At 50.0% G+C, this 14,315-nt stretch overlaps 1 protein-coding gene across 1 annotated transcript in view; it reads right to left on the bottom strand.

The window, feature by feature from the left end:
• Window positions 1–5,827, bottom strand: part of Prx (periaxin) — a 19,851-nt gene extending 14,024 nt beyond the window's left edge. The window contains exons 1-4 of the mRNA XM_021200990.1: window positions 5,792–5,827; window positions 770–813; window positions 587–685; window positions 345–470 (exon numbers count right to left, since the gene is read on the bottom strand). Of these exons, the coding sequence (XP_021056649.1) occupies window positions 345–371 (27 nt within the window). The 5' untranslated portion in view covers window positions 372–470; window positions 587–685; window positions 770–813; window positions 5,792–5,827. The remainder of the gene's footprint in view (window positions 1–344; window positions 471–586; window positions 686–769; window positions 814–5,791) is intronic.
• Between the last annotated feature and the right edge of the window lie 8,488 nt (window positions 5,828–14,315).

The raw sequence follows: 14,315 nt of genomic DNA, 5'->3' as shown, positions 1-14,315 counted from the left end.
CACTTTGTAGACCAGGCTGGCCTCGAACTCAGAAATCCGCCTGCCTCTGCCTCCCAAGTGCTGGGATTAAAGGCGTGTGCCACCACGCCCGGCAAGTGGCACTTTTTTAAAAAAAACCTTTTTGGGATAGGACCTTACTAAATTGCCCAAGTTGACCTTGAACTTGAAAGCTAAAATGATAGGCATAAGCTACCACACCCATCTGTAGGCTCCATGTTGTGTTGAGCATTTGACATAAGTTAATTTCTCCCTCACATTTTCTATTTCCACCTTCCAGGTGGGGATACCAAGGCCCAGAGAAGCCGGGACATGCCTTCTTGGCACCCTAACCTGTGGACACCCACCTCAGCGCTGCGGCTCCTGGCCTCCATAGTTCTGCAGAGAGTCACCTGGGACTCAGGCTCCCGTGTCCCCTCTTCCTTCTGCTGCAGGACCAGCTTCAGCTCCTCATGGAGCAGCTGCCGCTGAGCCTGGGGGTACAAGATGGAGGCCTGAGGCAAGGAGGGATTGTGGGGTAGAGATGGGGCTTGCCAGAGAAGTCAAGTGCAGGGATGGCATCAGGAGGGCAGAAAGTAGGGCCCCTCACCGCTTCCTGAGTGATGGCCTTTTCTCCTGACAGGAGCCCCACTCCGGGTGATGCACAGCTGTAAACGGGAATCTTACTCTTCCTTTGAGGTCTTGCTGCCTGCCAAGGAGAGACAAGGGGCGTGGGACATCAGACAGACCCAGGGAAGATAGAGAGGGGCATGTGGAACCAGCCAGCTCTCACCTGAGGGTCACTTCCAGCTCCCTGGGCCTCCTGGGTCTGGGGCTCTAGGAAGAACAACACACACAGTAGTATTCCTTCATATCCCCTGTGCTCATTCTGACAATTCTCTGTGCTCAAGTGCCTTATGGTTACTTCCCAGGCCAGCCTGGACAGCCTCCAAAGTGAGGCTGCCTCAAAAGCCTGCATGCAGAGCCAGGAACGCTAGCCTAGTACACACTGGCGGTCCCATCATGCCTGGTTTGTTCTGTGCTAGCGAGTCAATCCCAGGGTTTTGCGAATGTGAAGCTACGTTTTTTACCACCTGAGCTACATTCCCAGTCCTTGCTTTGAGTTTGAGACAGGGTCTTCGAACATGTTAACCTCAAATTCTCTATGTAGCTGAAGATGACTTTGAACTATTGCCCTCCTCCCACCCCATTTCAGCCTCCCAAATACTGGGGTTACAGGCATAACTGTCTTTAGTTTACCAGACAGCTACTTTACTGAAAATATGCCGTCTCAGAGAAGCCAAGCAAATTTGTACTGGTGTGGCGCACACAACCCAAGAAGAAGGCACAGAGAAGGCAGCCTCCAGCTTGGCCTCAACCTGGCATGCCAGCCCGCCAACCCCTGCCACACAGGAAAAGGTCAGGCTCATGAGGCACATTCCCTCACACAATGGCCCATCGCAGTCACATTCTGCCCCTGCCCACACGCCCACCCACCCACTGCCATACAATGGCCCTTCATAGCTCAATCCTGGGGCAAAGGAGCTTAGTTGGTAGAGTGCTTGCCTAGCATGCACAAAGGCCCTGGGTTCAGTTCCCCAGAACTTCCTAAAATAGGCATGGTAGCACACAACCATAATCCCAGTATTTGGCAGGTTGAGACAGGAAGATCAAACAGTTCAAGGCCATTCTTAGCTCCTTAGGCCATTGCATGAAATGGATCTATGAACACAACAAACTTAGGCCACAATTGGCCAAACTAGACAACCCCCTGGACGCATCCACACATGCTGTAACCACACCCCGTCAGGCCCACCACTGGCCCACACATGCTGTAATCACACCCCGTCACGCCCACCACTGGCCCCAGTGTCTGAAGGCTCCTGTCAGCAACTCCTAGGAATCCTAGATTCTGCGTCTAAGCCCAGCCTCCCTTGTGAACCCTTTTGGCTACTGCACACAAGCTGAACACCTCTCCTAAGATGGCTTCCCTGTGAACCAGGCCCTGCGAGGGCTACCACAGGCTCGGTGAGAAGTTTCCTGTCCAGAGTCGCATGGCCAGGATGAGGCAGAGAAGAGACCTGTGCCCTGACCTCTGTTCTATACCTAACTCACAATGGCAAGGCCTAATTTGTGGAGCTACTGGGAGAGAGTTGAGATGAGCAAGAGGAGTCAAACTGAATAAATTCTAGAGGACCTCGTCAGTGCCAGGCCTGGCCATGGGACCCTATTTTGCTGACAAGTAAAGGAAAGTTAAAGACAGACTGTCATAAACTGGGTGTGGTCAGAGTCTCCTGTAATCAAATAGGATTATGAGTTAAAATGTAGCCTGAGCTACAGGAGACCCTGTCTCAAAAATACTGAAAAAAATACTGGAAGGCAGGAAGATTTATGGTTTATGTATAACCTGGGCTACATAACATGTTCTGGCTTCACCCTGGGCTACAGCATGTGACCATCTCAAAAAAAAAGAAAGAAAAGAAAAAGAAAAATTTACAAAAACAGCAAAAGGAGCCGGGCATGGTGGCGCACGCCTTTAATCCCAGGACTCGGGAGGCAGAGGCAGGCGGATTTCTGAGTTCGAGGCCAGCCTGGTCTACAAAGTGAGTTCCAGGACAGCCAGGGCTATACAGAGAAACCCTGTCTTGAAAAACAAAAACAAACAAACAAACAAAAAACAGCAAAAGGGGTGGGGACCTGGAGAGATGGCTCAGCAGTTAAGAGTGCTGGCTGCTCTTCCAAGGGACCTGGGTTCAATTCCCAGCACCCATATGACAGCTCAAAACTGTCTGTACTAGGGGATCTGGCATCTTCAAACTTACATGCAGCCAAAACATTAATGCACATAAAATAAAAATAAATAAATCTTTTTTTTTTTTTTAAATGGGCGTCAATAAGGTCTGTGGAGGACCCTGGTGGAGACCTTGACCTGACATAGTGGCAGATACCAAGGAGGATGTTGAAGGCCACATTCTTGCTCTGGGCCCAGGCAGTGAGGCGACACCTAGAACCCGACACAGGAAGCCTGGGCAGGACAGGCAACACAGTGTCCCCAGGCAGTGAGGCAACACCTAGAACCTGACACAGGAAGCCTGGGCAGGACAGGCAACACAGTGTCCCCACCCTTCTTCATCCCCCCCTTTTCATCTGTCCCTGGAACAGCTGCCCAGCCCAGGTTATATTTAGGCCTCTGAGCCCTTCCTGAGCCACATGCCCAGCTCCTGGGCAGGGGTGGGGGCAGCTTCCGAAGGAAATGTTCCCTCCACAGTCACTCTTTGTTCTCAGACCTGCCCATCCCACTAGGTAAGGAAGTGGGGGACAGGCTTCCAGGGAGTCCCTGGTTTGTGTCACAGGAAGAGGGAATGAGCTTCTCCTGTTGAATTGTGGCCTGGCAGAACTTTTTGGAGGTTGACAGCTCATTTCTTGAGACACTACCCTAGCATACGCCTGAAATTCATCCAAACTTTTCAAGGACCCTGTTTCTAAACACATTTACTATGTGTTAAGGTCTGGAAATATAATGTCTTAGGCAGGCGGTGGTGATGAGCGCCTTTAATCCCAGGCTTCAGGAGGCAAGAAGCAGGCAGATTTCTGAGTTCGAGGCTACCTTGGTCTACAGAGTGAGCTCCAGGACAGCCAGGGCTACACAAAGAAATCCTGTCTCAGAAAACAAAACAAAACAACAACAAAACAGAAATGTAATGTCTTTTTATTAATGCTGGGCATACACTGAGCTACCTCTGAACCCTCTACTCTATTTGGTGTATGGGGGATACAAAGTCTCATGTACCCCAGGCTGGCCTCTGGCTCCCTACGTAGCTCAGGATGTCCTTGAGCCTTTGAGCCTCCTTCATTTAACACCCTCCATAGTGCTGGGATTACAGGCTCAACCACAGCAGGCTTTATGGGATGCTGGACATCATGGCCTCTCCCATGCTAGGCAAAGCTCTTTGCCAACGGGTCTGTGTTCTCTAACATATCCCAGCCTTCTTTCCCCTTTCATTTGAAGGCACAGTCACACTCAGTCGCCTAGCATGGCCTTGAGTTGGCTTAGCAGCCTATCACCATGAGGCCCAGATCTACCTGTCTGTTTTAGGTGCCATTCAAACCTGTATTGTGGCTCAGAGGCAGACATCATCATGGGGCCTTCCCAGGACCCAGCTAAGGATTCTGTTCTTCTGGCTCCCTCCCTCAGGAGCTGCTGTCTACCTCATGTGTGAATTCTGCCCACTCAGAGCCTCCACTTCCCTAAGCCATCTATGGTCTGCTGCCCTCAGCAATGCCCATCCCATCCCAGCCCTGGACACTATCTAAGGCCATGCAGTGAGGCTAAGAGGAGGTGCCCAGGTAGTGTAGCCTATGGCCCCTTAGGTTGGCCCAGCTCCAGTGCTTCTTCAGTCTGAGTACATGGGAAAAAACCTTCTCTTTGGGGCCTCAGTTTTCTTACCAGTAAGAAGTATGCATCCAATAAAAGTAGCTCTGTTAAGCCGGGCGTGGTGGCGCACACCTTTAATCTCAGCACTTGGGAGGCAGAGGCAGGCAGATTTCTGAGTTCGAGGCCAGCCTGGTCTACAGAGTGAGTTCCAGGACAGCCAGGGCTACACAGAGAAACCCTGTCTTGAAAGACAAAAAAAAAAAAAAAAAAGTAGCTCTGTTGGCATGGCACCAGCTTGTAATCCCAACCCCTGGGAAGCTAGGGTCAGGGGACTGAGTTGGAGGCCAGCCTGGAATCTGTTGTCTGTCTTCAACACACACCCCCACAGGTACTTTGACTCTCCTCATATACGGTAAGTGTTCAGCTGTAAACTAATTTCTGGCAACATCAGTGTGCAGAGAGCGGGGGCTATGCACCTTTTTTTTTTTTCAGATTCAGCCATCTTTGTATGTTTGAGACAAAGTTACCTGGTTGTGCAGGCTGGCTTCACACTCTCTGTGTAGCTGAGTGTGACCTTGAACTCTTGATCCTTCTGCCTCTCTCTCCACCTCTAAGTGTTATGTTGGGGTTACAGGCATGACCCATCGCACCTGCCTTCCATACCCAGCCTTTGTACCACAACAGCCCCCAATTCCTCCCAACCAAAAGGGAACATCGAGTTGAGGCACCACCTAAATTCTGAGTCCTGTCACCTTCCAATGGGGTCAATGCTAGCTCTCCAGCATCCACTTTCAAAGACCAGGAACCCTTTCCCAGCAATTCACATATTCTACCAGCTATGCAAAGGGGCCTCTATCTGCCCATCTTACAGATGGGAAAGTGAAGACAAAGGGATAGCCTGAAGTTGCCCAGGCAGGTATAGGTGGGCACACCTATAATGCCAGAACTCATGAGACTAAACCCGGAGGCTTTCCAGGAGTCTAAAGGCAGCCTGGGTTATATAGAAAGAATCTGAGACTACAGAAGGAAGGGCTACAGAAAAAGCAGACTGGATAGACGGAGCCTTGCCTAGCCTGTGTGCAGCCCTGGACTCCACCTCCAGCACCACAAATACTCAGCATGGTTGTACATGCCTGTGATCCTGGCACTTGGGAGGTGAGAGCAGGGAGCCTGCAAGATCAAAGTTATATCCAGCCACATAAATTAAAGTTATATCCAGCTGCATAAATTGGAGCCCATCCTGAGCCACAAGAGATCAAAGGACACCCCCCCCCAATCCCCGCAATGGAAGCATAGAATTTGAACCCAGAGCCTGGCTCTGAAGTCCATGAATTTAACTCTTCTGTTAATCTCCCTTCCCAGACCTCCCAGCTCCCCAGGTTGTGTTCCGAGGGTTGCTCAGCCCAGTCCACTCCAGATGGCCAGCTGATTATTTCTTACCGGTGGGCCTCCAGACAACTCCAGAGCTCCTTGGTCTGTCTGTTTAGCCCCAGCCTTGGGCTGGGAGGGAAAAGGAATGGGAAGGGGGGAGCAGAAGGGGGACCCTGGCCATTGGCTGTCCTGCTGTGATGTCACCCAAAGGGTGGGTGGTGGGGAAACAAACATCCCCTTCTGTGCACTACATCCATCCGCAAGGGGGTGGGGACCTGGAAACATGAACCTCTCCCTTGCCAGAGCCCAGACCTCCACCCCAGTCTTGGCTCAAGAATTTGCATACCACCCCCATTCGAATACTCAGCACTCCACCCCCATCATCTCCTGTACTCCTGGACCCAGGCCTAGCCCACATAGTCCCTGAGACTCTCAAAACAACCTCTTACAAGGTCTCCTTGATAATTTGGGTTCAAGTCCCAGCTCAGGCTCTGGGAACTTCAGCAGTCACAGGGCATCACTGGGCCTCAGTTTCTTTGTATGGCTCAGCAGATGAAGGCATTTACCATTAAGCCCAAGGACCTAAATTCAGTCCCTGGGTCCATGTGATGGGAAGTGAGAACTAACTCATGCCAATTGTCCTTTGATTTGCACACACATGTGCACACACACACATACATGTGAGCACACACAGGCATACACTCATGCACATGCACACAGGCACACATAAGTGCACATACACATGCACACAGGCGCACACACATGCACACACACACAAGAGCACACATGTATGCACATACACACAGACATGCATATCCTATGATACATATGCGCACACAATAAATAAATGTACTTGAAAAAAAGACTAAGGCAGGGTCTGGAGAGAGGACTGAGCAGCTGAGATCACTTGCTGTTCCTCCAGAGGACCCAGTTTGGTTCCCATTACCAGCTCGGGTGGCTCACAATCGTTGGTAACCTCAGCTCTAGGGTGCCAAATATCTCCGGTCTCAGCCAGATCCCAAAGATGCTGTGCTTCCCTACGGGCCTCTCAATTCACGGATAAGGAGCCTGGAAGAGGGACAGTAACTTTCACAAGATCACACAGCAAGCAACTGTATCATTCACTTAAAGCCACTCCTGCCCAGTGGTCTCTCCTGACCCCCTGGCCCAGCCCCAGCCTGCCCTGACTCACCAGACCCCTGGGAGCGGCAGAGGAAACACAGGTACCCCCACATGCCTCTGTCACCCACAAGGCCGCTGCCTCAGATGCTCTCAGCTCTCTGAGCGAAGGCCTAGAGCTGGGGCCAGGCTGAGGCTGGGGGATTACCCCCAAAGCTAGAGTCAGCAACTTCTGCTCTATTGTCCTGGATGGCCAGGACCAAGGGCTGCACGCTGGCCCCTCACACTGGCTTGGGTGGCCTCTCTGTGGACCCTCCTGCCACCCCATATTGAGGGATCTGGATGTCTGCTGAGGGTATGGGGTCAGGAACAGGGTGGCAGGATCCTCGCATGCTGGGGCCGCCCCCTTCCTCTGTGAAATGCCCCCTGCCCACTCTGAGCCACCAGGGAAGGCTGGAATGTGCTGAGCTCAGGGAACTGTCTTCCAGCTCTGGCAGGCACCAAGCAATGGGGTGTGGCCAGGACATAGCCAGCACCATCCTGGAAATGAGGGGGGTGGCTGCTGCCGAGCATAAGACCCTACCTAACTATACCGCTCTATCACGTACTCATAGAAACACTGTGCATTTATTCATTGGTGCATTTATTCATCCAAGAAGTGTTTACAGTGGCGGAGACTCATGATCCCAGCATTTAGAAGGTGAATGCAAGTAGATTTGGAGTTCAAGATCATCTTCAGCTATATTCTGAGTTTAAGGTCAGCCTAGGCTACAGGAGATCTTGTCTCGAAAACCTCAACAACAAGCTGGGCGTGGTGGCACATGCCTTTAATCCCAGCACTGGGGAGGCAGAGGCAGGCGGATTTCTGAGTTCGAGGCCAGCCTGGTCTACAGAGTGAATTCCAGGACAGCCAGGGCTACAGAGAAACCCTGTCTCGAAAAAACAAAACAAGACAAAACAAAAAAAGAAAACCTCAACAACAAACAAAAAAAATGAAAGAAATTAGGAAATGATCTCCCTTCCACTGCTCAAAAAACTGAGCTCCCCACAACACCCCGGCCGGGGCAGGGCATCACTGAGCTCCCCCACAACACCCCGGCCGGGACAGGGCATCACTGTGTAGCCCTTGCCGTCCTGGAACTTAATATTTAGACCAGTATGGCCCCAAACTCCTATCCTCATCTGCCTTTGCTTCTAGTGCTGGAGATAAAGCCGTTGACCAGCACGCTCAGACTTATCACTTCCCTTATGTTTGTTTGTTTTCTTTTTGGTTTTTCAAGATGGAGTTTTAAGCCGGGGAGTAGTGGCACATGCCTTTACTTATTTATCTATTTTTAAAGATTTGTTTGTTTTATGTAAGTACACTGTCACTGTCTTCAGACACACCAGAAGAGGGTGTCAGATCCCATTACAGATGGTTGTGAGCCACCATGTAGTTGGTGGGATTTGAACTCAGGACCTGTGAAAAAGCAGTCAGTGCTCTTAACTGCTGAGCCATCTCTCCAGCCCAGCACACACCTTTAATCTCAGCACTCAGGAGGCAGAGGCAGGTAGATCTCTGTGAGTTCGAGACCAACCTACTGTGTAGAACTTTTGGGGTCGTGAGTGAGGTAGGAAGTTCAAGACAAGGTCTCTGTGTAACCCTGGCTGTCCTTGAACTCACTCTGCCTCCCAAGTGGTGAGATTAAATGTGTGCTAGACCTCCCAGCCCCCTCAAGTTTTTTAGGTTTTGTTTGTTTTTTATTTTAAGATTTTATTTATGGGCTGGAGAGACGATTCAGCAGTTTAGAGCACTGGCTGCACTTCCAGAGGTCCTGAGTTCAATTCCCAGCAACTACATGGTGGTTCACAACCACTTATAATGGAATCTGACGCCCTCTTCTGGTGTATCTGAAGAGAGTGATAGTGTACTCACATGTATAAAATAAATAAATAAATAAATCTTTAAAAAATATTGTATTTATTATATATACAACATTCTCCCTGCATGTATGCCTGCAGGGCAGAAAAGGACATTGGATCCCATTACAGATGGTTGTGAGCTACCATGTGGTTACTGGGAATTGAACTCAGGACCTATGGAAGAGAAGTCAGTGCTCTTAACCTCTGAGCCATCTCTGTAGTACCCCCCCCCATGTTTTTAAAGCTGTGTATTTATTATTATTGTATGTACTCTGTGATGTGTGCGTGTGTGTGTGTTTGTGTGTGTGTGTGCGTGTGCATGCGTGTGTGTGTGTGTGTGTGTGTGCACATGCGGGCGTACCACAATGTTCGTGGACAAGGCAAAGTACAACATTCAGAAGTAGGTTCTACTCTACTGCAGACCTGAGGACCAGACTCAGGTCATTAGGACTGATGGCAGCAGATCATCCGTTCTCAGTCTCAGACAAAGGCACGTACTTTCTCTTAGTGTGTAAAGAGGCTGGCCTTGAAATCAAGATCCCCTGTCTCTGCCTCTGAAGTTCTGGGGTGACAGGCAAGGATGTGCAGCACTTCAACACTTTGCCTGCCCCCCAACCCGAATGATAATGAGGATGGAATCTAGGCCCTTAAACATGACAGGCAGGTGGTAATCATCACTGAGCCTTCAGCCCCTCCCTCACTAGGGGATCCTAGGCAAGGGCTCTACCACAGAGCCACGCCCCCAGCCCCTCACTGGGGGATTCTAGGCAGGGGTTCCACTGCTGAGCCCCACTTCTAATGCTTGGCATTCTGCCTTTAACTAATAGAAATTATGCTAATGGTGAGTCCACTCACTCATCTTATAGTTCTAGCACTGTAGAGACTGGGGCTGGCAAATCATTTGGCCAAGTCTAGGGGTTAGACACCAATCTGGGCAACAGAGCAAGATCCTAGCTCAACAAATGACTGAATAAATAAATAAATAAATAAATAAATAAATAAATAAATAAATAAATAAAACCAAAGCAAGCTACAACAAAAAGATTTGGTGCTTGGACCAGCAAGATGGCTCAGCAGGTAAAGACTTTGACCTTGTTTTGATCCCCACCAATCTGGGCAACAGAGCAAGATCCTAGCTCAACAAATGACTGAATAAATAAATAAATAAATAAATAAATAAATAAAACCAAAGCAAGCTACAACAAAAAGATTTGGTGCTTGGACCAGCAAGATGGCTCAGCAGGTAAAGACTTTGACCTTGTTTTGATCCCCACCAATCTGGGCAACAGAGCAAGATCCTAGCTCAACAAATGACTGAATAAATAAATAAATAAATAAATAAATAAATAAAACCAAAGCAAGCTACAACAAAAAGATTTGGTGCTTGGACCAGCAAGATGGCTCAGCAGGTAAAGACTTTGACCTTGTTTTGATCCCCAGGACCCATAGGATTGAAGGCAATCATTTTGCGTTGTCCTCTGATATCCACATACGCACCATGACACATATACACCCTCCTGAATAAATAAGTAAATGTCACCAAATAGAAAGACTTAGTGGCATCAGTCATTTTTGTTGTTGGTTTGTTTTTTGAGACAGGGTCTCTGTTAGCTTAGGTTTTCCTAGAATTCACTATGTAGCCCAGGCTAGCCTCAAGACCACAGCACTCCTCCTGCTTAGGCCTTCAGAGTACAAATTCTGCAACTACAGTCATGGACCACCACGTCCAGATGTTTATCTGACTCTGAGTGAGGGCTTTGCTGTGGAGCTCAGGCTGACTTTGACCTTGTGACCCTTTTGTCTCAGCCTCCTAAGCCCTGGGATTGTTGTGTTGGTAACTGTTGGTCCATCTTTCCTACAATGGTCTGAATCTGTCCCTGGCTTGCTGTGACTTCTGAATGATGCCCTTGTGTCTGTCTAGATATGATCCTTCTGTCTGTCCTTATTCTTCTGTTTCCTCTTTTCTTGTCTTTCCAGCTCCACGTCTTCCTTTCTCAGTGTTTTGTTTTCCCTGCAATACGGGGGTGTGGTCATGGGAAGTTGAGTTTATGGGGGTGGCACCGGCCCAGGCCACCTCCATAAACACAGGACATCCGATGGGACGGAAGGGATGTGGCGAGATAGAAGTGGCCCTCTTGGGACCACCCTCTCCTGACCCAACCTGAGTCATCCGTCGGGCCCTTACCTCCCCTGACTCTCTTTGGAGTTCAGTCTCAGGGCTCAATGCCTTTCTTTGGTTTTCATAGCCTCCTTCACACATGGTGCCTCTTCCTGGGCTCAGCACCAACCCTAGACCTACCTATGTCTGGTACTTACTCTTTCTATAGTCTCCTAGTACCGCCATCCTACAGCTGGCCCCATAGGTGTCCTTGCTGTCCCTTTGTCACCCTCCCCTCCCTATGACTGCTCCACTCCTCCCTAGGGACTCTACCCTGGGCTGCTGTGACCTCATATCCCATGTCCACTTGTAGCTGGCAGCATCCAATAAGGAAATTATTGGCTCCCTGCCGTTTTCACAGTAAAGTCCCTGCTTGTGCAGGTGTGCCTTGCCCCTGTCTCCCTCTCTTCCTACTCTCATTGAATTGGTGGCTTCCCTTCCTCATTCTAGCCAAACCCAGCTGCTTCTCTAAGCAATGGAAATGGACTCCTGAAAATGTTAAGGTCCATTGTCTCAGCACTTATAAATGTGGCTCCCTTTCTCTCTCTAGAGCATCAACCCTCTAACTATTCCAACTTACAGAGAACTGGATGGCTCAGAAAAGTTAGGTCACTTAGCCCCAGAGTGGCAGGCACAGTTGGGGTTTAAACCCAGGTGGGAACCGGGTCTAGTGGTGCAGGACTGTAATTTCAACTGATTGAGAGGCTGAGGCAGGAGGATCAAGAGTTCAGTGGTAGCCGGGACTACAAAGACTACTATATGTCTCAAAATAAAAGGTTAAGTGGGAGATGGTGACAGACACCATTAATTTTAGCACTCAGGAGGCTGAGGCAGGCATATCTTTGAGTTTGAGGCCAGCCTGGTCTACAGAGTAAGTTTTAGGATATCCGAGGCTACATAGAGAAAGCACATCTCAAAAAGGGGGGAGGAGGGCATGGGAGGCTGGAAGTGTGGCTCAGTGGTACAGTGGTTATTTAGAGCATGTATGAAGCCCTAGGTTAGGCTTCTAACACCACAATAAACAGATTAATAAATAGACCTAAGAGATCCAGCTTTTAAGCACCTCCTGTCTTTCCCACACTTTGGTCGAAGCTCATCACTTCAACAATATCTGTGCCATCATTACATTTTTCTCCTACTGGCTGATGCTCCTTATTCTCTCCCTGGCCCCAATGCCTCTTAGCTATAGCTGCCCAGGTTGCGTCACATGCTGTGCATGTGCTCAATTTTTAAGAGGCATGTCCCGGGGCTGGAGAGATGGCTCAGCGGGTTAGAGCACTGACTGCTCTTCCAGAGGTCCTGAGTTCAATTCCCAGCAACCACATGGTGACTCACAACCACCCGTAATGAGATCTGACGCCCTCTTCTGGTGTGTCTGAAGACAGTTACAGTGTACTCATAAATAAAATAAATAAATTAAAAAAAAAAAAAAAAGAGGCATGTCCCAGGTATCACAAATTTACATCTCTGCAGATGAAGGTCAAGTGACAAAAGGAAAGAGCTCAAGTTCCGTACAAAAGGCAACGTGTTGGTACCATCATCCTGGTGCCTTTATGATACACTTGTATCTCAGGTCCCATCCCTTTCTCCAGACAGCTGACCTCAGGATGGCTGTGGGACTCTGGTACAACTGATGCTCAGGTTCTACTCCAGAAGGTCATGCCGCCTCCTTAGCCAGCAGATTCCATGGCCCACTGCATTCCAAGCTAAGTGCCAGCCCTGGCTGGTACTGGGACTTCTTTTCAGGCAGCCTTTGTGTATTCAGGCTATGACACCCAGGGCAGCTCCCCTCCATCAGCATTCATCACCAACATAAACTGTCTTCAGCCACCTTTTCCTCCCTCTTTCTTTACCTCAGTAGTTAGGAGCACCTACTGTGTACCTGACCCTGTGTGAAAGGTACATCTTAGCTGGAGGTGGACTGATATGAGTTCAAGGTCTGTCTAGACTCCATTATGGACACCCTGTTCAAAAAGCAAACAGCCATCTGTGGTGGCACATACCTTTAACACCAGCATTCTGAAGACAGAGACAGGTAAAGCACTATGAATTCAAGGCCATCCTGGTCTGTTTAGGGAGTTTCAGGACAATCAGGAATACCAACAAAACAAAACAAAACACCAACCAACCCCCCCCCCCAAGCAACCAACCAAATAAACAAACAAAAACAACTAACCAAACAAACAACCCAACAACAATAACAACAACAAAGCATAATTAATACCTGGGCTAGTAGGGCACAAAACAGTAACAAGACCAGCCTGGGCTACATGATAAATTCAAGGCCAGCCTGCTGGTGTACATAGTGAAAGCATGTCTCAAAAACCACAGTTGCACATGCCTGTAATCCCAGCTTGTAAGGAAGTAAAGGCAGAAGGATCAGGAGTTCAAAGCCAGCCTCCACTACAGAGTGAGCAAGAGGCAAGCCTAGGCTACAGAAGACTCCTCTAAAAAAATAAAAAGCAGAAGACCCCGCACCAGACTGATCACGGTTACATCGTAGATTCCTATCCAGGCACAAGGGGGCGCCGCAGAGCTCAGCCCGGGCTCCTAAGGTCTCAGCCTCAGCTAGGGGCTGTCGATGTCCTGTGGTCTAGGCACAGGAGTCTCCAGGAGGGTTTGGGTTCAGGAGCCTGGAGGGTTCTTAACTTGGCACCAGCTAGCCTGAAGCCATGTCCATCCGCTTCTCTCGGTGGCCTGCCTCAGTCACTTCCAGAAATGGGCACAGCTTCCTCTGTTCCTCCAGGAAACCAAGCTCCGCCTACCCCTTCCAGGCCCCTGGGGCTGCGTGCAGCTCCCGCCTCTCCAGCCCCACCCCGTCCGCAGTCTTGGAGCTTCCGGCCCCTGGGGAGGACCAGGAGTGGCCCTCCCGTGTCACAGTCCCCAGATTCAGGACCCATCCTGCCCTTTGGGTGGCAGTCCAGTCCCCCCAGCCCCGCCCCGGCTCCTCCCTCCCTGCCCTCCCCACCATCCTTCCGCTCTCGGGGCCCTGCCCTGCCCTGCCCCCACGGCCGCCAGGAAGGACGCAGCCTGGGTCCCGTGCCAGGGCTGTGAGTGTGCGGCCCCTCCCAGCCGGGCCAGGAATGCAGCTGGACCGCGGGGGCGGCCGCAGACACCTGGCTCCGGCCAGGCCCAATGCTCCGCTCAGGCAGGCAGGTGGCCCCGGCTTGCCCGGACCTGGATAGCTTCTAGATGGAAAGCCAGCTGCCTGCCCCTGAAGGTCCTGCCTTCTCTCCACTAAACTTAGTGGTTTTATTTTGGGAGACCTCCTGAAAGCTCCCACCCTTTGCTCAAAGATATCTCATACCGGGAGTGCAATTTATTTCACTATAACCGTGGGAGTGTCACGGGATTACAAGTTTGATGTTATTTTATCCTTGATCGGAACAGATGCAAAGAAACACACACACTTGG

The sequence above is a fragment of the Mus pahari genome, chromosome 1, assembly GCF_900095145.1.
Source record: "Mus pahari chromosome 1, PAHARI_EIJ_v1.1, whole genome shotgun sequence".
Taxonomy (NCBI): domain Eukaryota; kingdom Metazoa; phylum Chordata; class Mammalia; order Rodentia; family Muridae; genus Mus; species Mus pahari.
The sequence above is the reverse complement of the archived record's forward strand: the minus strand, read 5'-3'. Positions and strand labels throughout refer to the sequence as shown.